The 26,747-nt window shown below is 37.6% G+C and overlaps 2 protein-coding genes across 3 annotated transcripts in view; one reads left to right on the top strand and one right to left on the bottom strand.

Annotated features, from left to right (window-relative positions):
* The window catches only part of ITPK1 (inositol-tetrakisphosphate 1-kinase), a 461,734-nt gene that overhangs the window by 179,487 nt on the left and 255,500 nt on the right, over positions 1-26,747 (top strand). The window lies entirely within an intron of this gene.
* UNC79 (unc-79 subunit of NALCN channel complex) overlaps positions 1-26,747 on the bottom strand; it is a 98,728-nt gene that overhangs the window by 63,324 nt on the left and 8,657 nt on the right. For both annotated transcript variants that reach the window (XM_088539697.1, XM_088539696.1), the window contains exons 3-22: positions 24,640-24,944; positions 21,062-21,232; positions 19,046-19,138; positions 17,858-17,913; positions 17,111-17,240; positions 15,493-15,557; positions 13,645-13,733; positions 12,428-12,468; positions 11,159-11,187; positions 10,500-10,729; positions 9,996-10,167; positions 8,213-8,443; positions 6,367-6,557; positions 5,276-5,399; positions 3,962-4,102; positions 3,216-3,437; positions 2,384-2,611; positions 844-985; positions 407-486; positions 179-327 (exon numbers count right to left, since the gene is read on the bottom strand). In XM_088539697.1, coding sequence (XP_088395823.1) covers positions 179-327; positions 407-486; positions 844-985; positions 2,384-2,611; positions 3,216-3,437; positions 3,962-4,102; positions 5,276-5,399; positions 6,367-6,557; positions 8,213-8,443; positions 9,996-10,167; positions 10,500-10,729; positions 11,159-11,187; positions 12,428-12,468; positions 13,645-13,733; positions 15,493-15,557; positions 17,111-17,240; positions 17,858-17,913; positions 19,046-19,138; positions 21,062-21,232; positions 24,640-24,944 — 2,889 coding nt within the window. The remainder of the gene's footprint in view (positions 1-178; positions 328-406; positions 487-843; positions 986-2,383; positions 2,612-3,215; positions 3,438-3,961; positions 4,103-5,275; positions 5,400-6,366; positions 6,558-8,212; positions 8,444-9,995; positions 10,168-10,499; positions 10,730-11,158; positions 11,188-12,427; positions 12,469-13,644; positions 13,734-15,492; positions 15,558-17,110; positions 17,241-17,857; positions 17,914-19,045; positions 19,139-21,061; positions 21,233-24,639; positions 24,945-26,747) is intronic.

Here is a 26,747-nt window from a genome sequence, read left to right on the forward strand (position 1 = left end):
AACCAAGACTTATTTTCAGACAGATTGAGGGTAAAATGAAGTGCTGATCAAAATCTTTCATTAAAGCCCATTTTTCCCATTTCTCTGACAAAACCTTATTAAATTGTAAACTCTTGTATGTCATATCCAAGAATGCAGAGTTAGAATCAAAGTATGAGCAAAATGTGTGATGGCCTACCTTGCAATCAGCATATGATTCTGAATATAGGCTAGAAATTGTGGATGGTCCTTTCTTGCTATATACAGGCATTCTCCATGAAGACACAGGATCTTCAGGCAGTTCAGCATATTAAAAAGAATGTCTGGCTCTTCAAATCTTGACATTTCCTGTGCAAACAGATGTACTACTCTCAACACAGTGAAACCACTAACCAAAATTTCAAATTTAACAAATAACCAATATTACCTGCAGTATAGTATATATAAGCTTCAAGGTAACTGGGAGCTGCTGATAACAAAATTTTCTTTCCGTGTCATTTTTTATAGCTGTTAAAATGGAAGTTACATAATCTGTTGTTAGAGTATAGCATTCAAAGTAAAATTAAAGGATATAAATGGGATAAGAGATAAATAAATTCTACAATAAGATAAAACGGCAAGAAATTTAGTATTTTTGCTACATTAAATGCTTAATATGCTCAAAGAAGAGCATCTTTCGAGAGTCAGTCTGGTTTGCTACCAACAGAATACAGCCCTCCCATAAAATTAGAATGCTGGAAGTACTAAATGCATTGACAGTGTACTGCTGGATTTGAAAGACTGCTTGTAAAATGTGTACTCCTTTGAGAGGTGTCCCATTTGAAGCCTTACTGAAAACTCCATCCCTTCTCATCCTCAACCTACCAGTATTTTCTGTGGTCTCTGTGTGATTTCCTGGGTTTTCTCCATGTTTTGGTGCTGATTTATCTTCCTCTTCTCCTTCAGTTCCTATAATAAACTCAGGTCTAGTATACAGAAGACTATCCTCAAGGTTATCTGTGGGCTCCTTTAAGAACATAATAAGTTAAATTCATTTCTTGATGTTATCCAAATACAACAGGCCAAATCCTGCTGTTTAAGTTATACTGCATGTGAAAAAAAAAGCCCAAACAAGGCAGAAACTGTCACTGTCTCTGACACTTTTGCATTTAAATCACTTGCATATTTAAAATTTTGCATTGGCAAATGCATGTTGATTATGAGACTATGTATATATGGCTTTACAAGACCCTAACAGAATTGTGTATCCATATTGGAGCTGAGGAGAATACAGTCAGAGGCTCGAAGTTTCACCAGGCTTAGCATGCTTGCCTTGGAAAAGTCACTCCATTGCACAGAGAGCAGCAGGACATATTCCTTTTGCACTATACACTTACAGGCTTAGAAGCAGATGGCATCTCAATCACTCACATTGAAAAACAAAATATAGTCCTGGGTTACTTCCCCTGCATGTGCACAAGAACTTAGGAATACAAGTGGCTATTGCTACTGTTATGCTATAAAGCCTCAACCACCGAAGAGGCCTTTCCAATTGAGGCCGGAATCTGTACAGGAAAGGGCATGAGATGGCCTTTCTAGAAAATGTTACTGAATACTGTGTCCACAAAATGGACAAATCATTCATCGAAATGGAATTCCAAACTATTACACATCAAGAGGATCACTGTACCCACCACCAAAAATGACTAGAAGAACCTGTTACCACCACATCACCTGCCATAGTAAGTCATTAGCATGAGAGGAGTGATGGTACTTTCTGAACTGTCAGATTGAAGAGTAGATATAATACATATTCAGATGGAAATAAATTATATGAAATAAAATAAATTCATCACACTATGGGTACTGTTTAAAGTCATATGTGGCTTTGCAGAAAAAGTAAGTGTGACTAACAGCATTTGGCTGAGATTTCCATGTCTGATAAAGCTGGATACTCAAACTGAAATATTTCAGGAAAATCTACATTTTCAATAATCAAGTACCAAATAAGTTTTTCAAGTTTCCCATTTGAGAAATAATTCAAAAATCTTTTTAAATCAATATTCATCTGAGAATAACCACCCAGCTTTTAAAACAAGACGAAAAGAACTAAATATGATCATTGCACATTTCACAGACAATATCACAGTAATGTCCTTTCAAAGCAAAGCAGCACTTCAGCATTTATAAGGGAAAGAGTCCCATACTGAATTAATACTGTAATTTCTGATGTATTCTTTCTTTCAATATCTCCAATTCAAACCTATAAGGTTTTACAGTTCAACAGTATTTTTGCTTTTACCTCTCAAACGCTCCATGGCAAAGGTCAGTACAACTTTGTTCTCTCATGCACAATGTAATAAGCAAAACTAAGACCAAGAGCTTCAGCACACCACTAATATAGGCCCTTGTTTGTTCTACTTACCACAAGTCTGATTTCTTCTTTTGGAGCAAGCTGTTCCAGCAGCTCAAAACCCAGCTGGTAACACAGTATACTGGACTGACACAGACCACATTCAACTGCTTTTTCATCTTTTTGACAGGTGTGGGAACCACCCCAGGGTGCCTGCAGCACATTGTTTATGATGGAAATTATATCTTTTGAAATACTATTCTCTAAGCCCAAAGTGACACCATCATCTTGGAGTTCCATCTGAAAAAGAACAAAAAGAGTAAGGATTAATCATTTATTTAAAGGCCACAGGTCTGACTAGCCTGCTAATTCCTACACTTCCGATGCTGTTAAAATACAGTACTGGGAAGAGTTTGAGATAAATTTGAGTTCACAGTTTCAAATATAGCCACTGATGCTGTGGCACAAATTTTAACAGCTAAAGTAAGATTTTCAAAGCTAAATAGAGAATTTCAAGCAGAGGATCCAATAATTTTACCTGAAGATGGTTATCCAAACAATCCATCCAAACCTGGGCTTGGATTCACAATGAATAAATTTAGCTATTCAAATACTACGCATTTAAAGGAAGTCTATTACTATGCCTCTGCCTGTAGTTTTTAGAAATATACCTCCAAAGGGCAGCTCATTTTAATCATACGAGATATCTAACACAGTGTAGAGGCATCCCCCTTCTCTTTATTGACCATGAACACAAAACTTGTTAAAGTAAAGCTGATGAGAACTGTAGAAAGCTTTGAATGTCTTGTACTTTATGCCAGTCTTCAGTTGAAAGGGAATGAGTACAAGTGACTTAAAAAAACTTTAGTGTCCTTTAATACATTTATTTTTCTTCTATAAGTACCTGCTTCAAGATGAGATCAAACATAAGTATGAAGCAATTAAGATTCATTTCATCATCCTCACAGTCAAAGTCAATAGTCTTTCCACTGGGGTGTCCAAAGTTTTTGAACGGGCTGTGAAAAGGACTACGTAACGGACTGCGAAACGGGCTCTGGAAAGGGCTTGGGAAAGGACTCAGCATGTTGTGCTGGACTCTGCGTCCAGGGTCAGAAGCAACGCTTACCTGAGATCATTAAACAAAAAAACAAGTCAAATGAATGTTAAGCATTCAAGCAAACTCATTCTATATGAGACTATGGCAAATGACAAGAACTTTGACAGCCTTATTCCCTTTTATAGCCAGCTTTTGTAAAACTTAAAAGTGTCCATTAATGCCATTAAATGCTAGAATATGATAAAGTACAGAGGTCACACGGATGCACAAATTCTTTTAAGTTAAATAGTTGACATCCATTAACTCCACTAAGGAGGAAATTTCGCAACAGTTGCCCAAGTTGTTGATGGCAGTGAATAGAACATACAGAGTTTGAAAATGAAACCAAGGCAAACACTCCAAATATATACCCAACAAAACAGTTCACTGAGAAAGACTGTGTCGTTAATTCCTATCTGCATTATTTTTTACACTGACCAAGTAAAGAGAAGTATTACTACAAGAGGTCTTTTTAATTCTTCATACATTCTATTACGAAAACTGTTCTAAGAAAAAAAAAAAAAGAGAGAAAGAAAAAAAGTATAAGAGATTACCCTCCGAGCTGCCAGATTTCCTGACAATTCACTGACTCTTGATTTTCTTTGATTTGCTAACTCTTTTACAGAATTAACTCCATCAGAAAACATGCTGATTAGTAACTGAAGAGGGACAACAATATCTAGTTCAGAGAGCACCTGAAGAAAGACAATAATGAAAAACAGCATCAGCTTTCAAATGTGATTAAAAAAATTACTTTTAGAAGCACCTCTATCACACAATCCCCAGTTCAGCAAGTTTTGTGCAGTTAATTTAGGAAGCAAGTAATATGATTGGGAGTCAGTGAGGTGAGCTGTGAGCTTATGTTTCAGTCAGAATCAGGGCAAAAGAACTAGCAGAGCAGTGTGTTTTAAAAGTATTTGTCTCCTTTATGCTACTTGAGATAGCTTTACGAGTAAACACACAGGTGTCAGAGCTTGTTCAAGAAAAGGTTTCTATGAAGTCAAAATATTACCAACACTTGGATAACTATTTATTATCTTTATTATTTCCCAATACTGAATTCCTGAAATTATCCAAAGAATCCAGTCGAGGTGGTTGCTACAAGCTTTAATATACTGAGAAGCCTGGTTATCTACAAATCACTGAGGCAATATTAATCATCTATTTTGCCAGCAACAAATAAGCTCATTTGTACTTGCCAAACTGTTACTAGTAGCAAGCAAAATCTACAGAAATCATACCTTACTAGAAAATTTTGCATATAGGAGAATAGCTACGATCATTGGGTAAATTGCTCTTTGCAGAGACTAGACCAAAATAACCCTCAGCAGACCAGAAGTGATAATGAGCATTATAGTTATTATTCCAAGGACTAGTTCTGTGGAAAATTTCATGTTCTTTGGAATGTCCTTCCCCCAAAAGACACTTTTTTTCCTGTAGCTTTTGCATATGAACATTGGATGAGCACTAGCTTTGTGGACAAATATAGGACAGGACACCCAGAGCAGAAAGCCTGATGAGTCCAGAGCCATCCAGTTGCCTGTAAGTGAGAAAGACTCCAATTGCTTCTGGAGCTTGGCACTAATTTTGGAATATACAGACCACATTGTGGAGAAACTAAAGAGCTCGGCTGGCAATAAGCCAGAGAGACCTGACACAAGTGACATTCGAAGGTCAAAGAATGTCACAATTTTTCAGTATATTGTCTGTGATGGGTTGGTAAAACAAAACTTCCCAGAAACTATCTACATATCTACATTGGGCCCAGACAAAAAGCAGAAAGGTTTCTACATCCTTGAAAAAGAGGCTCTTTTTTTCCTCAAAATCCTAAGCTGCTTCAGCATGACCTGTCAAGAAAGAACACTTACATGCAGCCAAAGCAGTGCTTGCTCTTGCACAGAGGATGGATAACCTGTGAATCGACAACTAATGAAGCCAAACATCTCTTCCATAGAAAAAGGGAGAGGACAAAGTTCAATATCAAACATTTTGCTGAAAATAAGAAGAAAGATATAGGATCATTGAGTTGCAACATATGCTAAACTGACAGAAAGTCAATCTTACTGCCAGCAATAGGGATGCTTCTGTCACCTTACAGATATATCTCTTACTTGCAGCCTTACTTTCCAATGAGTTAGGTTGCTCATACTATCTGTGTGGGCTGCACAAGGTCACTCCTCACCTGGGTGGTGCCCTTTATGAGATGTATGATTTGAGATGTAATGTACACATCTCAAATCAGGCCCAGTCAGGCTGTGCAGGTAACTCTGGGGAAAACAGTTTAAAAAAGGATTTTCTTTTGATAGGACAATCTCTTTCAAAACCAAAGGTATGGGAACATTTCTCATCTCACCATGCATCCGCTATTCCTTATGTATACTGTAATTGCTTACATCACCTCCTGGAAGTACAAACCTACAGTCAGCTTCAGGACCTTTAAATCAGTCAAGGCAATGTAAATTTGTATTGCAAAAAGGAGAACACCAGACAGGGAATTATGAGTCAGTCAGCCACCATTCTCATTCTGGTGCTTTTCTTGCTCAGCAGGGGAAAGCATTACCTAAAATCACTACAGTTTACCACTCTTCCTGTGCCAGCTCTGCAGAGCTGCTCAACAGGCACCAGGCTTCTGCTAATCCCCACCTTTTCACATCAACTGCTGCCCAAAGGAGAAAGATGTTTCCTCCACCACACTGCAGGAAGCCACTGAAAATGCACCTCACTCTTAATACAGATTCAAGGATATTAAGAGGAATAAAGGAAAGTCTTCCCAAAACTTAAGTGCTCTAAATAGAAGCACGAGTGATCTAAACAGAATTCATGAATGATTCAGCGGCATTCACTTGCTACTGTCTACTGGATTTGAGAAAGCAGTCTGAACGGCATTTTTATTTTATTATCATTATTTTATTGTGCTAACACCCTGTGACATATACACACAAAGAAAGGCTCTACTTACCTGAGCACTTCCCGGAACTCTTTCAGTTGATTATCAGGCACTTCTGTCCTTATAGCTTCCAACCACTCTGGCATAATACACTCCCATACTGGCTGGCTTATCACATTGTACGGAATCAAGCAAAGGATTCGATTCAGACCTTCTTTTAACTGGGTCACAGCACTACACGATTTGTCCCAGTATCCACCAACCTGTGGGTATTTCCAGCAATCATACTGATGAGTGATCACTCTAATCCACATTATTTGTTCAGCACCATAAATTTGCTCAGTGTGCTGCAGCTAAGAAACTGTGGGGGATGATCATCAGCACCTTCAAGACAGAATTTAGAAGTCGTCCATGGGGACTGCACCAATTTTCTTCTCTTTATTTTGTCTCACAGAGCTAGAGGACTGTCCAAAATCTAAAATAAGTCTGTTCCCTTCCCTCATTGTCTACACTTCTCAGTGCCGGACAAGCTTACAGTTTGGACAAACTTGCAGCTTCATTTATTTGCTCTAGTCCACTAGTTAATGTTGAGTCTTCACACTGAAAAACTGGGCCTGTATCACATGGGGTTTTTTAAAATGTTTTTTCTTTGAAGGAAGGTTCTAAGTGGTGGAACCCAAAAATATATACTTCTAAGTAAATACATATCTGACCTACAGAGATTGATTATTTTAATAATCTCAACTCATCTTTGCTATTCCTTACTAATGGCTCTAGAGATGCCTTCTACTTTGGCAGCAGCCACTGTTTTTTTCAACCAACAAATTATTTTGTCTCTGCTCACCATAGCTAATTTCATGACTGTTCACCTTTATGTTCTATTTTACCCTTGCAAATCTGACATGTTGTCAAGTCTTAAGTATTGCCATGGGGGTAATAAAAAATCCAAAGATATCCAAGATAAGCAAAAGATCCACCACAGACTATACAGCATAAGGTTCAGTGATTTCTCTCCTCTAGCTTTAAAGCCCAGACCTCTTTTCTTCACTTCTCATACCCACTGCATCCATCCATTTCTCAAATCCCTTCACTTCACTCCAATATCCACCCACAAAAGAGGTCTATCTTCACAGCAGTGGTTCAGGGTAAACACATATGCACCAACACATTAATTTATGTAGAATTCCTGAATCCATACTTCTCCCCTGATGATGTAATACATCACAGCAAGAATTTATGGCCCCTCCTAGTATGGTCACTTAATTATAGAGAAAAAAATAAGATGTCCACTAGGTATTTTATTTACAGAGCTTGTAAAATGAAAGTCTTCCCCAATTTTACAAAAGCATATGCAAAATAGATGGTAGGGATAACTGATACAAAAGTCTTAACTTGCTAAGACTTGGTAATAATTATTAACTTGCAAAAAAAAAAAAAGAAAAAAGTTAAGCTACTATTTTCATGATGATATTAAGTTTTCAATAGAGGAATACTGAAAATATGCCCAAACTTTGATGGGCATCTTTGCTATCTAAGCTAAGAAGGTAGTTCTGTTTTACAGCTAGGGAACAGAAAGACTCCTTCGAAGCATGATTCTAGTAAAGGACTTCTCAAGTATCCCAAATAACCCTCCAGCTTAGCCTCTATCTCTCTCCATCAACAAAAAGGCAAACCAAGGCACTCTAGTCTCATGAGACACTTAATTTAGGTGCCTGAACAGAATGATTTCATTAGCTTTAATGTACAATTGCAGACAGATGGTACGCAAAGAGCAGAGCAACACAGATTTGTAAGTAGAACAAGCAAAGGACAGGCTCACACCTGGTAACAGAAAAACTCTGCCTATTTCTTAAGACAAGTTGGGATTTTTTTTAATCGTTGAAGAAAAATTACGAATCTTCGTATAAATTATTCTTACCCTGGCAAACTCCATTGGTTTGGGAAGGAGGCACATAACCATGACATCAAACCGGACATCACAAACTGTCTTCAACCACTTGGTAACAAACTGGGGTTTAAGCTTTTCAACCAGGCTACCAACTTCATCATCCATCATATAAGCTGTAGAATGAAACCACTGGAAGACCATACTAACCAGCCTTGCTAAACTCTCTGTGGGTGTATTTTCACTGGGAGTACAAAGGCTCACCTGGAGAACAGAAACACAAACCAAATTTAATTCCTAGAATTTCTAGGTGGGAAAAAGTTTTTGTGTACTACATTTTTCACATTCTGAGATACCAGGATGCAGATTACATAGTAGGTAATTGAGCCGATCAGTTTTAGGAAGAGCTTGGCGCAAGATTATTGACAAAATATTTTCATAATCAGAAAAAAAATATTTGAAAGAGTTAAGTATCAAGTTTCTTTATTAATTTCAATACTGAAAATATCAATGCAGAATGCTTTGACAAACTGTAACGGTAACAGGCTTAAAAATGGCTTTTCATTTCAAAGTATATAATATCATGTCCAGAAGGAGGAAAAAAAAAGAACAAAAGAGAGATTATGTAAAAATTAATGACAGGCCAACTGAAATGTTTCAAAGTTTGAAAGAGAACAGTTTGTTGGCAGAATAAAAGAATTCTGCTTTGCAGAAATGATTCTGATTTTGCATTTTTGTCCTCATGTGGAACAAGAATGAGCTGCAAGTTCTGAAAAATTCTTGCAGTGATTAACAGTATTCTTCCCCCTTTCTCTAACCTCACTTTTTCCAGAAAAATATCTGTGCCGCAAAAGCAGCCCACATCCAAGCCCAAGCGTGTATCCCAACTCACAGACAGGTACATTGCCAAGTCTGCTGTTTGAGTTTGTGGTACCTTCTGGGGCCAGGAACCTTTCAAGGCAGCTTGCTGTATTGAATCCAAAGTGAGCATTAACAGAATAGCAAATAACAAACAGGAGATTTAGGAATTGTCTTCTAACCACTTCTCAGCTGCTAGGTGCTACTTCCTAGTGACTGCTGTATTCCGAGCAATTGGGAAGTTGAAAGCAATGATTGCTGCATTGCAGCAAATGAAGAGAGAAGAAGCATTCATGTCATTTCATGGAAAACGGGTTACTGTGATGCCTCCCAGAGAAGACCAGGACCCTTTTCACCAGTGCTTTTCCTTTATGTTGAGCTCTGTTCAATTCCTAGATGAAAGGTATTTGTTTAATGGGGTAAAAAAAAAAAAAAGGAAAAAAAAAAGAAAAAAAAAACAGCATAACTCACTATTTATTATTAAATGTGCTATCATATCTGCCATTACTCCTTATGAAGAGATCAAAGGATGTCATAAGCAAAGAATGAATCAGTGAGCCATCCTTCTTGCCATAGAAAGATATTCTTAGTGTTAAGGATGAGACATATTACGAATACAGTGTAAGAAAAACTGTACTATTTTCACTTAGATTCTGTTTCTTCTGGAGACAGAGAGAGATCTTCAGTCTCTACAAAGCATTATTTGAAGCAGAGCAGATGAATATGGGACAACAACAACAAAAAAAAGCAAGAGTCCAACAAATTTAATGTAGACAAAATAACATGAAACAGCAACCAAAAAAATCATGAATTCCTTCTTTCTTTTTACAAAATACAGACATGCATGTCTCACCAAAGTGCTATAAGTGTGTAAGTGCTATAAAGAGAAGAGATATTGAAGCTTTAGAAAGTAAAAAAAAAAAAAAAAGAAAAAAAGAAAATAGCATGAACCTCTTACCAAGAACCAGATTCCAAACTGGCTCAGAAGGCGTTGATCATGCTTGTCATCATCTTTATTATCAAAGTCTGTGTTGTCCAAGGAGTGATGGGAAGAAGAGAGGCCCATCTGCCTCCTGCGGTTCAGTTCATGCTCCCTCTGCTCAGCATGGAACTCTGCTTCCTTCAGCAAGCTGTAAAACAGGTCTATGGTCAGTGAATATAGTTTTTCTGTACAGGATACAGGTAGATGACTAACAACACTTAGAGTTTAAATCGCTTGATGTCTTTGTTTTCCTGAGCATATTAATGAAATAAGAACCATTCCTATGATTCCAGGCAGAACTACTCTATGAGGACAACTCTCTCAGTTCATCTGCTAGAGTGGCAGGAGTTCAGCACTGCTGCTTTGAACTTATCTGGGTGAAACTAGGATCAATTTGCACAAGATATGCAAGCCATGTTTACACAAAGGCCAGACCCTACGTTATATATTGACATTTAATTATATCAGCTGCCATATTACCTGATGACAGCTTCTACGGTACACACGAGCTCCTCTGCCCCGCACTCCCGGGTATTGATAGGGGGTGGGGAGGTCTGGTAAAGATGAGTTTCTGCTGCTGCCCCAACTTCACTGCTGTGGTGGTTCGAATGGCATCTTTTGCAGTAGCGAACCGGCCTGTTGCCATGGCGGCCACAGCAGCCTGCTGAGAAGCAGGTGACAACAGCCCTCCTGACATGTGAGCTACAGTTCTGGAAAGTGAAAAAGAGACAGGCGTATTTGGTGCAGGCATCAAGAAGCGGAATCAAAAGCAGTGGTGAGAATCAGCACAGGAGAAATGGTTCAAGTGTTGGCTGTTTCCAAATTCACTACAGCTGTATAGAAACTCCTGATGCCAAGTGTCACTGAAGTTCGAGGGAGATGAGCTCAGGTCCATCACTGGGCCTGGACTTAAATGTCATGGTTGCTCTTTTTTTTAGAATGGATCAAACCAACATTTCAGTCAAACTGCACTTTTTGGCTTGAGCCCTGAAAAAAGTTTGCTTCTCCCCACTGCCAAAATGCATTCATGGATACACTGTGAAAACTTGAGAAAATAAAACAAAAAGACACAATAATGGAATGACATTACACACAACATCAAATCATGCCTCATCACATAAATGAATACTTAAACTTACCTTCTTCTGACATATAGCAGAAATTTCAGCTGTAAGGAGAAGGCATACAAAACATCAACACAGAATTGACGATCCTTCTGTTTTACTATGGCAACCATAGGGAAGTGGAATTAAATGGAGTCATTACAAGGAAGTGTCCAGTGCTAAATTTGTGTTTCTAGATATTAATAAAAATCTCTAAGCTTCTTTGAATGCATGAGCTAGGATGCTGTATCCTGAGGCTTCCTGACTATTTCTATGCTGAAATGAGAGAACGGCCTCGGAGTAGTAATAGGTGTGACGTGCTTGACATCCCGTCCACCTTCCGCTTATGCTTCTGCCTCACAGATGGGCTTGTAACAGAAGGTCTCTTGGGATGCTAGTAAGACTGGGATGCTGGGGGAGACACTGCTCAGGTGGGTTCACACTACCAGGGAAAGTTTGCAGGATGGAAGATGGGTGAGTTTGAATTAACAATGTAAGGATGGGTAAGAGACACAGTGGAGTATAACTCCATACAGAAATGTTTGAAGATTTAATCGGTAGGCAATAACTATTCAGTCTGTTACCCCTGCAGTAGCTAATTCAGTAAACATGAGTGCTTGAATAAAGAGAAATACTTCCATAACTAAAGGAAATGCTGCAAAAGTCTACACTGGATTTCAATTAAAAGGAGAAAAAACAATCTCCAGCACTCAAGATTTTTCAGTTTGCAGAAAAAACGACAGGAAGTACCTTTGTTCAATCCTTGACAGGGTATTTTATAGAATATGCAACTTGTAAAGGTAAGGAATTCCAATCAGCCTATCAACAAGCTTTGCCTGTAGTTTAGCTGCTAACAGCAGTATTATGTTCTCTGACTCTCGAGGACCTTTTTTTTGATACCTTTTGCAGCCTTGTGTTGTTAGGATAGATTCTCAGAAGCTTTAAGAGCTTTAGAATCATAGCCAGGTTTCTAGAAGAACTAGCCATTTTCAGACAAATAATTCAAAAAAATCTGTCACCAGTTGTGGATGTTTGAAGATTTGAAAATCTGTCCAGCTGTCTCTCTTTCCTCATATATGAGGAAATAGTATTACTTAATTCAGGTAGGGGACTAGCTGCTAGTTATTTTTTTAATACAACTTTACAGACATAGTCAGCCTTCAATAGAAGCCACTTTAAAATCCTACAATATCCCTTTAAAATATAAAATGCAGCATTTCAAATGATATAGTATGCAGAAATGTCAATAAGCACCAGGCTGTACATTTATGATTAATCTGCACCTATTTTTAAAACAACTCTTACCTTGTGGCAGAAGAACATCAATCAACCATTCACTGTGATCCCTTAAAAAAAAGAAAAATTATCTCATTATCTTGCCATTGCTTTATTTATGCATGCATTTACTTTTGCACAGAGGGAAATTATCTAACAATGTGGTAGCATTGACATTATTCTGAAATAGCTTTCCTACAAACATAATTTTTAAAAAATGTATGCTGCTTTACATTATCTGTCTTTGTTGTGCCCTGCTTATTGCAAATTATCACTGTACTGGGGTTGGTCCATCATGCTGAAGGCTTTTAAAAATTACTTCTAAGGCTTTAATTTAGCAAATGAAAATCCTCTGTGTTCTGAGTGTCTGGGAAATAAATAGTGACAGCAAAGAATGATATGTAAACATGGAAAAAGTTTTACCAGCATCATTTTCTGTGAGTCTCCTTAAAAGCTATGCTTCTAGCAAATTTAATTTCTTTTTGTTTTTTGAAGCTTTAAATCAGCAATGACTTAAAAATCAAGATGACTTCTATGAGATGTAATTGCTTTTCCTACAGCTGGTGTGAGAGAGGGTGTCTGCTAAACCAGGTGTCCGCTTATCTTCTTCCCCCAAAAAACAGGCAAAGTGAATCTTCTGAACTAACTGCAACCTTGTCCATTTGAACTAATGATTGGAAATCCCTTTGAGAATTAGATTTTGTAAATTTGTGCATACCAAATAAGCAGTATAAAAATTTAGGTTAATTTATCTCAGAATTTATGACTCTCATGTATGAGACAAGTCTGAACCAACTTCAATTATTTACTCAGCTATTTCACAGTAGAGACCAGAGAATATTCAGAAGTAATGAAGTCTTTGTAAAAGACCTTTCACTGTAATGCCTTGCTTTTAATGACTACTGAAGGATGATGAAAGGAAGCATTTTAGGAGCAAAAGGTTGTACAGTAGCGAGGTTCCCCTAATGCAGTCAGTGAATCCCACAGTATCAATTCATTCAGAAATTTCACATAATTCATTCAGCCTTTAAAACTCTGCCGTCCGAGATAATGCTGATCTTGCTGGGCGAGTTTCCATAACCCTTTCTCAAATACGGAGGTGGGAGGTGGGGATGTCCACAAGGTTAAAAAAATCACAAAAAAAATCACAGGCTGTCATACTGAAACACTCTACTGCAGCGGACTGCTTCAAACTGTGCAGTTGAACAGAATACACCCGGCCTTTTTCCATCTCCTATTTTACCTACCCTGCAATTCTCTGGCTACATTCTTCACAAAGATACAGGGGAGGGGGTTTATCACCCAAGGCCACAGACAAGGAAGGGTCAATGCACATCTGAAACACAGAGAAAAGGAATTGATGCATCCGTCTGTGGAAATTCACTGAGGCAGTGTTCAACACATTCTAGCTATAACATACAACACAACACAGCTTAGATCATTTTTCAGAATATTTGGTGTTCCAGAGGATGGTACTCAAGGACCTGGCAGCACAGGATCTTAAATTATTTCTGCCAAAGAGAAGTATATAGCTAAAAAGAAGAACCTATGGGAAGAGAAGAGGGTATGTTCCAGAATCACTGTTTTCACTCTCTGAATTAAAAGCATATTCTATATGGCACATTCACATTTACTTATATTTCACGGTCACTATCGGTTTAGTGGGTTCTCCCCACTCAACAAAAAAAAACACTTGGAGGATTTACTGATTAGAACTTGGTAAGATGAAAGTCTAGATTTCTCTACCTCATTGACACCTCTTTTGACAAAAAATTGATTTTGCTATTACGGTTATTATCTATACAGCACAACTTTGGGGACGAAATGAGAATTATGGACCCTCAGCAGCACAGACTGCTATTTTCCAAACTCAATCCTCTGTGTTAGATTAGCTTTATCTTCCTATGTGTTCGGCAGTTACCTAACAATATGAACATACACATTTGGTTAAGTGCTTTGGATTGTTTAAGGGAAAGCTGAAGAGCAGTATGCATACACAACAGCTTCACATCTTTCTATTAACCACCCAAATGCTTTCTTGGTCCACCGAGGGGCAAGATCTTACTTGTAAAGGCAAATGGCTCACTTGATGTTTCTCATCTTTGTTAATCAGATTTCCATTAATCTATGCAAGAGACAACAGGCTGCATTTGATCTACTATTACAAAGACAAAACTGTTGTCATACAAAAGTAAGCTAAGAAGCCACTCAAAATATTTAAATATTTCATCTACTAAGCTTGGAACTGTAAGATTCATTGGCATTTTGTTCTCCTTAGTCATTAGCCTGAATCTAGCGATCTTGAGGACATGAAGCAACACCTTTCAGGTTTTTACCTAAGGAGTGGAAACGGGATCACAGAGAATGTCTGGAGTGGGAGGAGTTGGTCCCCTGTGGGACCTGAGATCTCACATCACCATCATTCCTATCAGAAAACGCTCCCTGAATAACTTTGACTCATGGAATTATATCAGCATTTGAACAGCACCAGGAACAGCGGTCAGATCTGCAAACCTAACTCAGTTCAAATCCGACAGAACCAGCTGGTACTCCCAACAGCAGTATGCTCCAGATTTGGGATGCTATTCTGGCCTCTGCCTCTGGACTGCTCTATGATCCTGGGCAAACCATTTTACTTTTTGTCATCTTAAGTGAAAACAGGGAAGATATCATTTACTTCCTTTAAATGTGTCTATGAAAGAGGCAAGTAAAGCTATGTTGCTCTTTGCTACAGGGTCCATTCCAAGTAAACAATCACAGTCACAGCTAATAGGCTTTGCTTCAATTCCAAGAACCATACGACCACACTCAGATACCAATGTACACATGTACCTCTAACTGTCATAAAATATTATATATGTAATATCATCTGCACAACACACACAAGTATATTAAGGAAAATATTTATACTAATTAGCTAGAATCCAGCTTTGAAAAGTCCAGAACATATTCACAATGTTCTGGTGCCTTTGGCCCCATAGGCCATGCTGTTCTCTTAGCACCTACACCCTCGGCCACCTGCCTTTAAACAGGGCATACGGCTGGGCTCAAATCTCAGCAGTCAACCCACAACCCCCTGCCAAAAACAGCAGTACCTTTACAGCTGGTTTGTTAATTGCATTATGGCACTCAATGTGCTGGCAATGAATAGGATTCCAGGCTGCAAAATTGAAACACAGCAGATTAATGAACACAGACATTTGTATTCTTTATGACTAGTAGTACCAAATCCTCTTGCACTAAGTGCTATGCAAATATAGCAGGCAACTTAACCATATACCTTATGAAGCATAATAATTATAATAAACAACCTAGATTATACATGTCCTCTGACCTGATAGAGATTTAATTATGAAACCAAAGAAAAGGAAAAATTTAGACACCAACACAGCCCTTTTTACTCCTTCCTGCATCTAGCAGATCCTGAATTAGTTAATTACCATTCCCCTCCAGGAGCAGGATAACAGATGTAGCTCAATACATGTAAATGCTAGGCAGTATGCAAACATAGACATGAGAAAAGAAAAACACTCCAGCTAGGGAAGAAGCCTGTAACAACAAGAAGTAAACAACAAAGGTGCATTCGAGCAGCATCACTTGGATGCTGCATGGAGGGCCCAAAAGCCAAAGTGACAGGTGACTGCAGAAAACTCAAACTTCACTCTGGGAAGCATCAACAGAGAGTTTATATAAAGATTTATATACATAACCAGTCCCTAACTAGGGCTGGTCAGGGTCAACTAGAATATCATTCTTCCTTCATAGACCTGTCTGCATGAAAAGATGATGCAGAGTAGTACAAAAAGAATTACTTAAGAGAAAAAAATAAATAAGAATCAAGAAAGATCAATCCTTCAATGGAAGGCTTTAGTAAAGCTTTGACAGATACCTATCAAGAACGTTCAAGGCATATATGAACCAGGTTCAAGTTGAAGTTCACAACTGAAGTTGCTCTGGAGATTATCCTAAGATCCTTTCTACTCCTTCATTCTTACGATTTTTAAAGTGGTCTTATAGTGCAGAAATTTCACGAGTAAAAACCATATCCCAAATGACAAAAAGTACTTAAAGCGCAGAGCTAGGCGGGCTGGAAAAGCCTGCAAGCTGCAGGACAGTGACCTCCTCCCCACCACCAAAAGAAGTAAAATCCCATCATTATCAGCAGGGAGTTGGGTACTCAAAGGACCTTGTGCCACCTCCCCTTCAGCTCCAGCTGTCTCACTGAATCTCTCTCTCATTCTCACTCTATATTCAGCCCTGGGAAGTTATCCATTAAACTGACTGCAACTGACACCACCTGACTTTTTTGACAATAACAGTCAGATAAGGAGTCTTAGCAACAGCAGCAGCAATAGCAACAAGACGATAATTGAAAGGCAATAAGACAGAAACCTTGTAGAACTGACAGTTTTATGAACCATTTCAAATGTTGGAATTATTTCTTCTCTTTTTTTTTCTTTTTTCTTTTTTGCTTTGGTTTAGTTAGTATTAGAAGTAACACAATATATTTACTGGCCATGATCACAATTGTTATTTTCTGTAGCATCATCTTCTGAAATCACAGAAAAATGGCTACTGTTTGCACTTAAGAAAACACAGACTTACAGCACAAAAGATTTCAAAACATATCTTAGTTATAAGCATCTTACATTAAAACACTATAACTTCCTATATAATATCTATTTTGGCATATATAAAAACATCTACACTCACCTGTGTACTGAAGGCCTCTGTACTCGCTGATTGCCCCAGGGGGTTTTAAATTGGGCCAGTAGTGAAACAACATTTGTACAGCTGGAGGTTTAACTTGAGATGGGCCATAGGCTATTACATACAACAGATCCTAAGCAAAGACAGATACAAGGTGTTTACTTTGCAAGATAGGAAAACACAACTCAATACATACTATTTATGTTTGTAAAGACACTTAAACACAAAAACATACATTTTACATCCACCAATCACCCTTTTAAGCTTTTATAATTAGCTTTTACAAATTTCAACATAAAGAATGTAGCACAACAGGTTTCTGAGTTTGACTGGGACATCCACCAGCTACCAGCAGCTCCACACACATATTTTATAATGATATAGAGCAAATGAAGCCTTTGTCTAGCAAAAAAAGGGGTAATTTGGATAAATAACTAGATCCTGATCAGATTCAAGCTTAGATAACACCCACAAAGAGCCCTCATAAAAGCTCAGTCCCACATAAATGTAGAAGATTGGTTATTAATGGTTATTAAAATGTTTATTACATTTCTGCCAATTGGAGCCACATTCAACCAGAGCTGTATTGCACAAAAGATGAAGCTGCTTCTGCAAACTAAAATCTGAGGGACCTTCCTCTACATAACTCAGAAGGAGAATGGTTAAAAAGATCACCCACTACTTCCTGGCACACTGTTAGTCCATGTTTCAAAGCATCTGTGTTTGCAGTCCAAATGATCACAAACTTACTTTCCATACTTCTTGCTTATATTTCATGAGGCATTCCAACAACTGGCAGTGATACACTGAGAGAGAAAAGACAGTATAGCCATAATACTGAAATGGAAACTCAAGTTACAGAAGTGGTGATTAGCAGAACGGTTTTCCTTTGTCAGTCCAAAGCTCTATGCTCGATTTAATTACTTTTTATTTTATAGGGTGTGCTAATAAATAAAAGCTGTAAGTAGATAACTAGTCACTCATCCTGAGACAGCAAAGTACATGTTAATGCACAGCATGAAATGGAACATCACTACCTTGTAAGCTACAGGCTCTAGGAGCCACTCTGCCACAAACATGCTGGCCAAATGAGCCACTAAACACCTTTTTGACTTCCCAAAGCCACAGGATCAAATTTTCCTGTGATAACTGAGAACTGGGAACCAAAAAAAAAGATTATTTAATGAAAAAACCCCTATCTAGAGCATAAATAGCTTTTTTAAAATGTGCTTTTATTTACTGTTGTGTTCTAAATTAGCATGACATTGTTCTTCTCATGCACACACAGCTGGAGGAGAGGAGGCTTCACCTACCCCCAGATGAATACCTAAAAATGGGAGATAGTTGTCTGCTGTGAAATACAATTCCCTCTGATTAAATTATTCAGTGTGTAACTGCACTGATTAACTGGGGCTGCACAACAGTAAGACAGAATAACATTTGCATTCAGAGATTTCTAATTACAATTAAATTAATTATAGTTATATTCTCAGCCTGCAGCCAGCATTACCTGTCTTTTTCCAAAAACAGTGCTTGTTGTGAACTTGGGAGCATTTGATTTGGAGTGTAAGACAGTTAAACAGCTTCTGCGAGTCTCTATAATCAAAGTTAGTGCTGTTTTCTCTCAAACACTGATGCTATAAATCAGCATTATGTTTTGATGTCAAGCAAACATAGTTCAGAGTCTCTAATCCTGGGTCCAATACTATCCCTTCATGCCCCTGGGATCTCTTACTGGCATAGTAATTACTTCAAACAATATGCTTGGAAATGCCAGTTTTGACTAGAATGCCTTATTTTTCGTCTTGCATTAGATGGTGAGACAGATTTTCTCATCAATTTAATTTTACAGGTGGTGGAATATGACATAGTAAATACTACATTAAACAACTCATAGCTTTTGCAAAGGATGACACCATGTTGGCTATTTACACATACCTGGGTTTGATGTGTACTGCATTGCAATCATTAGCATTGATGATGCAGACAGATTGACATGAGCTGGAACACCTTCCCTTTTTGAGGATCCCACTTAAAAGAAAGGAAAAAGAAAAAAAGGTAAATTAAGCAAGAATATCATATAATTATGTTTACAACTGATGCAAATAAAATTTCCATAGTATCACATTCTATATTCTAGTGGGTGAAAACTCTTTTCTAGTGAAAGAAGAGATACCTGAATATAATATTGCCTCACACAGCATACACCTCATTTCCCAGACTCATAAGACTTTTTTCTCAGAGCTCCATTAACAAGGACAGTGATCATCTCACTTCATAAACCCACAGACAGGTCAGAACAATCTTACTCATAGAGCCACATGCACCTAGGAGCTGGATCTTACAGAAAGCAAGAGGAAGTAGTATAAGGAAACAAGAAAATTAGAAAGCATGCTCTTGAGGTAGATGTGAAGTTTTGGGGCTGGTGACAGCTGCTGGCTCTTGATATAGGATACAGATGACTACTTGGGAAGTCTATGTCATGAGTTCAAGCTATAGTATAGCTATATACAGGAAAATCTAGTTCCCTTGTTATGTTAACTGTGTTAAGGAACTGAGGAACAGTAATATTAAAGCACAGCTAAGCTGCTGTGGCTTTGACCTCGCACATGAAGTGGCTGGAGTTCCTGTTTATGTCTTGTTCACTCGTTACTACCAAGTAACATAGTTCAAAAAAATATATCAGAGGGTAGGTATTTATTTCCAGAACAATAACATGACATTATTGCTTTGAAGGCAACCTTCTACAGAGGTGTGAAATGCCCTCTCCCACCCTCATTCTTCAGCACTTTCCCAAGCCTGCCTACCAGGGTCCAGACAGAAGCCAAACTCAAAGAAAGGCCAATTGATTGCATGCAAAATCTAAGCAGAATTGCTTGAGAAAAGACAGCATAATAAAGGTTGCTCTCAGTTATCTGGATGCTACCTCTACTAAGGATAACTAGGGAATAGGCTCTATTAACAAAGGATTTGGCTCAATTGGTTGTTCTGGAGAACAGTTCTATAGATCTGAAGATACATACAACAGAATAAATCACCTACATTAACAGATGACAACACTGGGGAGAAAAGGAGATTAATGCAACATTAAGACAAAGAGGATCTACTGCACAACTGTATGAAAAATCCGTAGCATTTGCATACTGTTAACAGACCTTTCACCATAGCTAACAGAGAAAACCTCACTGAAACATCTTACAAGGGACTATTTTACATGAGTAAACTGAAGTCCAAAACAGTTAACATCTCCAAGACCACCAAGTGGTGGAGCCAACAAATGTAGGTGACAAATTTCCACAGAATCTTATTCTACAAAATCTGGACCATGCTTCTTTCCATGTTCTAACAGCATCCTCCATGTTCAGCACTGACTTCAGTGTAGATCTCAGTACAAAAGAAGTTCATGTTTTTCCATAAAGGTCTAGAATGTAAATAAGAAGACATTCTGACAGAAGCACAGAACAGTTAAGATTGGATAGGACCTCTGCAGATCATTTAGTCCAATCTCTCCTGCTGAAAGTAGGGTCAGCTAGAGCATGTTGCTCAGGACTGCATCCAGAGCAGAGCACATCCAAATCCCAGTCAGACATAAAAGTTACATATCACAGTTGCTCAGTCATTTTAGAAGCACTCTGTCCATTGACTCTGCATTCAGAACTTCGACTACTGCCACTGGAAGCTCTGTGAGCCTCAGAATAATGCATTTCTTAAAGAAGTTTAATACCATCCTTTAAATGAAGAAAAAGAGCAGTAAAAGAGCATATTAAATAAATAAATACATCCATAGAATCATCTCCCTCAGAAAAAGTCACCTGGAATTATTCTTGTATATACATAAGGTAGATCAAAGTCCCATTACAACTCTATGACAAATCAAACTGATTCTTGTCTGATATTATTATAGCAGTGTGCCATTTTCTGAGACAGAACAACACCAGAATGAGTGCTACTTACATATAGCCATAGGCAGAAAAGACGTGCTGAGATACTCTATTATATCCTTGTGTAGAAATGGAGGAAAAGTAGCTAATGTTGAAATCATTGTATAAGGTAAAGTACTCAAAATATCATCATTGAGAAAAGGAAGTAAGCATGTAGTAGTGTAAAAAATTGATTGCCCAAGATCTGTCAAATAAAATGAAATAAACACAGAATCATTACATTGAAAAAAATAAGGATAACCTTATTTATAAACGTGTTTGGCTTACAAATCTACTAAAAAATTTTACACTTAGATTCAAGCTTTCTCCTCAGGTTATTTCAGAAATTTAACTACTACCGACTAACAGCCATTTTTAAGCCCCTCCTAAGAGAGAGGGAAACATCTGTTCAACAGTACTTGGAGCAGTTTGGAGGGAATATGAACACCATAGACAATAAATTTAGCTCCTCTACATACACAAGTCTAGATTTAAGTAGAGGTTTTATTAGAAATAATTAATTGGGTAAGAAGTTGATAAGTAGTTTAGTATCAGTTTAGTATCAAACTGCTCAGGCCCACTTTTGCAAAAAGCATCCCTGTCATCGGATATCAGATTTTGATCTTAATTATCCTTGAGAGAGCTGAAAAACACTCCCTACATGGACACTCTGACCCAGAGGATTGATGCAAAAGGAAGCATCACTGTATTTTTCAGATAACATGTGACTGAACTGTGAGACTTGCTTGCACAGTAAGCCATGGAGGCCAAATATGGCCAAGGCTTAAACAGAACTTCCAGAACTGTCCAGAATTTCCAGATTTATTCTAATTAATTATAAGCTTTGGAAGAGATACTTAAGAAAAGTACAGCTTTAATATCTACATGGAAGGGGCAGATGATTGCCTGTCTGGCCACTGTGGCATCTTTATACTCTCTATCAAATGAGAAACTGAGTGAGGAAAGCTCCATAGCCCTCGGAAAAAGGCTGCAGACCTAACGAACATGAGGCTGGAACCTGTACCACTATTTTGGCGCATCACAGAGCCTTCTCCCTGCATGAGGACAATTTCTTTTATTATTGACTCTCTGCAACTTTAAGCCTGCAGCCTTAAAGTTCTTATAACCAGGACGATCTATAGCGGTATTTGTAAATGTTTGGAGATCTACCTATAGATTTAACATCATATGCATTACAGTAAGTAACCACTCCATTTGCCTGTTTCTTGCAACTTTTCTGTGTAATAGTCAGACCCTTAATGCTAGAGAGCATCTCTCTCTTGCTATAGATATTTACCATATTGCCAACTTTGTAGAATCCATCTGGTGAGCCGGATGTACTTACCCAACAATATTGATTGTTCTGTTAAAAAAAATACTTTTCTTTTAATCAAATGCTATGCTGAGGGAGGAACAAATAACAAATTGTGTCATAAATTGCAAGTCACTGTACAGAGAATGACAGGAAATACAAAGCGACCTCTCTTTACCCCAAGTATGAGTCAACAAAATTATTCCTGGCAGATATTTATCTAATCTGTTCTCAAAAGCTGGCAAGATTGAAAGCTTCACACCTTCTCCAGGCAATTCATCCTAGCGCTGAACTATCTTTACAATTAAATTACCTTTTTTAAAAAAATATTTATTTCCTTTCTTGCAGTTAGAGTCTGCTGTCTCTTATCCTGACTCTAAGTGATCCTGGAGAATAATCTGTTACAATTTATTTCTCCTTACAGCAATCCTTATATATTTGCACCTGAGTGTCATGTTTTAATCCTTTTAATCCTCTCCTAAACAAACCAAGTTCTTTCAGGCTTTTCTCACTGTTTAGGTGAGTTTTTCTAGACCTCACATCTTTCCGATTCTTTTTCTTGGACTTCTCTCTTTCTCAAGACTAGAGGGACTAATTTGAACATTTTATTCCAGCCAAGGCTTTGCTAAGGTTGTCAGAATAAAATAAAATAAAAAACACCTTAGTTGTCTAATACACAAATATTCCCATTTACGTATTGCTAGTATGATATTAGCATATTAGTGATTTATGATCCACAATAACACACAGAGCTTTCTGCAGTATTGCTTTCAAGTTTGTATTCTCCTAATTCAATTCTGTATATGATTTCTCTCACTTAAATATAGTACTTTACATTTGTCCCAACTGAACTGAAGACCTTTTAAAATGGAATGCAATTTGCCAAGATCATTTTGAATTAGATTTCTTTCACCCACAGGACATGCTATTACCTCCATCTTGATATCACCTGCAAATCTAAATGTTCTCACATTTCCATCAGCCAAATAATAATAATAATAACAACAACAATAACAACATGAAAGCTAGCATATAATCCTGTCAGAAACCCACTTGATACATTCTTCCAGCTGACATGGCCACTGGTGATTACTCTTGGAGCGTCTTCCCCACTCAAGTGGGAACCACGCATCCCCAGATTGCCTATCACAATGTCAAATAACACAGTAACCAAAGCCTGGCTGAGGACAAGAAAACCCCACCAGGAGGACCACTGTGCTGCCATGAAAGGAAATTATGTTTGTTCAAGGTTATTTGTCCTATACAGGTCTCCATTTGATGTTAAATAACATCATGTTACCTACTTTAAAAGTGTTTTGATAATTAACTCCATTATTTTTCTAGAAATTAAAGTCAACAATTCCCCACAAGCCCCTCTTTTCCAAGATCATACCATCATTACCAGGGACAGCAGTCTTCTATCCAAAATATGATATCCAAATACCTAATATCCAAAATATGCTGACAATTCAAAAGGAATTTAGAATTCAACTGAAGAGGTTTCCTGCTGAAGTTTCAGCAATTTATCAAATGGGGCCACAATACTTCCTGCACTGAAACATTTAAATACAACCCTCTGTACCATGGTGACAATTAGTATTTGGCTTAAATACCACAGTGAAAGTACCAAGTTCCTGAGTCGCAGTATGGACACTCAGAGATTAACAAACTGTACAGATGTAGAACTTGAAGAACAGGAATACAAAAGCAGCACAGTCACAGAAACCTTGTTATATTTTCTGAGTCAGATAGCTATATTGTTATCTTTTTGCCCTGGAGTATTTGTAAAGCCATCTCCATTACCATGGTTTGAAAGATTTTTCTTCAATGAAACATATATTATGTTCTGTTTAGAGATGCACCTTCACCAAAACACTCTATCTGCATATTCCTGATAGGCCAGATAATACACTGGCAATTCCTTCATGCCTCTTTAAGGGAGTCATCCCAAAGGACCAGTCCCAAGATGATTGAACCCCAGCAGATTCAGATTAAAACTCCACATGGCTTAGACCTATTTGTATTACTTTTTGTCACATTCCAACATCTTTTAATTACATATCACCAACATATCACTGAAAATTAGTCAACCTCAGAATTCAAACCCAAATCCACAGTTAGCAAAAAACATGTTTTATTTAAGCAAGTCGAACCAAACACTTCGATATAAATACATCCCGGAAGATTTGAATTCCAGATCCAGGTCAGCTTAGGCCCATCTCTTCTACTGTATTTACGCATCACTCATGGTTCACACCACTGAAGCTAAGCGTACTGAGAGGGTTCAAGGGCCTGCTTACCATGTTGACCATGTTGTAGCAAGGGAACTAGATCCAGCAGTGTCACCAGTGTCACGTAAAGTCCTTGATAGTCCAAAGATGGGTAGTCTGATAACTGAGCATCACGACTTTGCTGGCCACGTTCAGATGGAGCATCTCGCAGGACGCTGTAAAGGAGGGAGCGAGTAACAGTAGGGTTGATGGAACTGACCTGTGGTCTTAGAGATGGGGTGAGTGGGAATGGCACAGGAAAAAGACACATGGTCATGGGCACTGTCAAATTGGAGGCATCTTGATTCTCCTTCTTCCCTGTGCGGGACAAAATGCTGTTGGGGGGACAAAGAAAAAAAAGAGACAACAAAGACACAAAGAACAGCACATTACATTGAAATGACACTATAAAACAAATAATAAAACACCAGATACATCCCACATAAGATGCAATCTCTGCCAAAACCAGTGTGCCTACAAATCTAGAAACCATTCACTTTCATGCTTCAAAATAGGAGAATTAAAATTTTACATTTATGAAAATTTTCATTGCATCTCATGTGTTATCTGGTTCATAAGGAGCAAAAATATAAAAATGCATGTTTCAGTGCCCTACCCATGTTTCACAGTTGAGCAGAATTCTTGGTGTTTGCTATGAGAAAATAGCAGTGTCAACATACGTCACCAATATCTTGGTATTTTCCTCTGATAATATTTTGAGAAGTTTTTTTTTTTCTGGGAAATCTTTGAACTGACTGAAAACATGTAAAATATAGGTGTGGCACTTGCAGAAACATGTTTTAGCAAAGAATAAACATGTGTGTTTGTTAAGATAATCTTAAAAATCACATGTTTATTGCATCAAAATAATGTCTGTATGTATTTTATGATACTGTTTCATGACCACTCAAGTCAGTATCATTTGAGATAATGAAGTTTAAACAGGCACATGGATTTAGAAATAATATAATATTTCTAAAATGTTTACTAAACTACATTTGGAAAAGCTATAAAATAATATATAGTAGATGGTCTTTAGCATATGTTTGTGAGCTAATGATAATGGTTGTTTATGTGTCCTTTTAATTTTGCGCAAGTTTTGGGAGGAAACATTTTATTCATAAATACAAACACTGTTTGGGTAATAGTCACCTTCAAAATCTAAGGGCTAAGCAAGCAAGACCAGTTATGTAACTATAGATCAGACAGTGTGTTACCATACATTCCTGCTGCTACTTACGTTATTACTCAACAAAATTCACTATAAACTAAAGGAGAGATAATTCAAAAAAAAAAAAAAGGATTTAGTGGGAATCAAAATAGAAGCTATTATGTCAACCAGCTTGCTATGTCGTTTTAAGAATGTTGTAAACATGTTATTCCAATTTTCCAAAAAGAAAAAAAAAAAACACTATGCTACTTTAAAAATAGGAATACATTGCTGTTTAAGCATGGTATAAGTTTAGCAATTATAGGGTTAGCTCATAATCTTCATATGTGCCTATAAAATTATAATACACCTTTTAAATATATTAAACCACACACAATACTTAAAATATATATATACACCCCTTCGGGGATCGGGATTTCCAAAAGTGACTGCTGTTGGCTTAACTCTGTTCCTGAAGTCAATGTTAAAGCTTATAAGAAACAAATGAGCAGCATTGCGATTTCCTTTAAACTGACTTCTGAAGATCAGAGTTATGTCAAGGAGGGGCACTCCTGGAAATATCAGTCCTCTTCAATAATGCAGAGGCTCCTGTCTTAAAACTACCTCAGCACAATTATAACTTACCTCGTAAGCCAATGCAGCTCACATGAGTAAATTATACTTGTGCTAAGGCGCTTATAAGAGGAGGTGCCACTCATGAACACTTGCAGAATTAGCTTTGTGACAAAGAGCTGCCATCAAGGAGGCCTGACATGTCAACTTGCAGGCAGGAATAGACAGACATATTGTCTAGTTTTAGAAACTAGATTTAGAAACTTTTTTTTTTTTGCTTTTTCATTGTGTCTTAAATATTTTCCAGATTCTTTTGTTTTCTGTTACCCAATGTCCAGTGCAAGAAAGGGATAAATAAGACTGTCATGAACATGTTTATGAAATCGTATCAGAAAAGCAGCTAAGAGCTAGTATA

Source organism: Tinamus guttatus, unplaced genomic scaffold (assembly GCF_059628265.1).
Source record: "Tinamus guttatus ecotype Peru unplaced genomic scaffold, ASM5962826v1 Tinamus_guttatus_pri_ptg000048l, whole genome shotgun sequence".
Taxonomy (NCBI): domain Eukaryota; kingdom Metazoa; phylum Chordata; class Aves; order Tinamiformes; family Tinamidae; genus Tinamus; species Tinamus guttatus.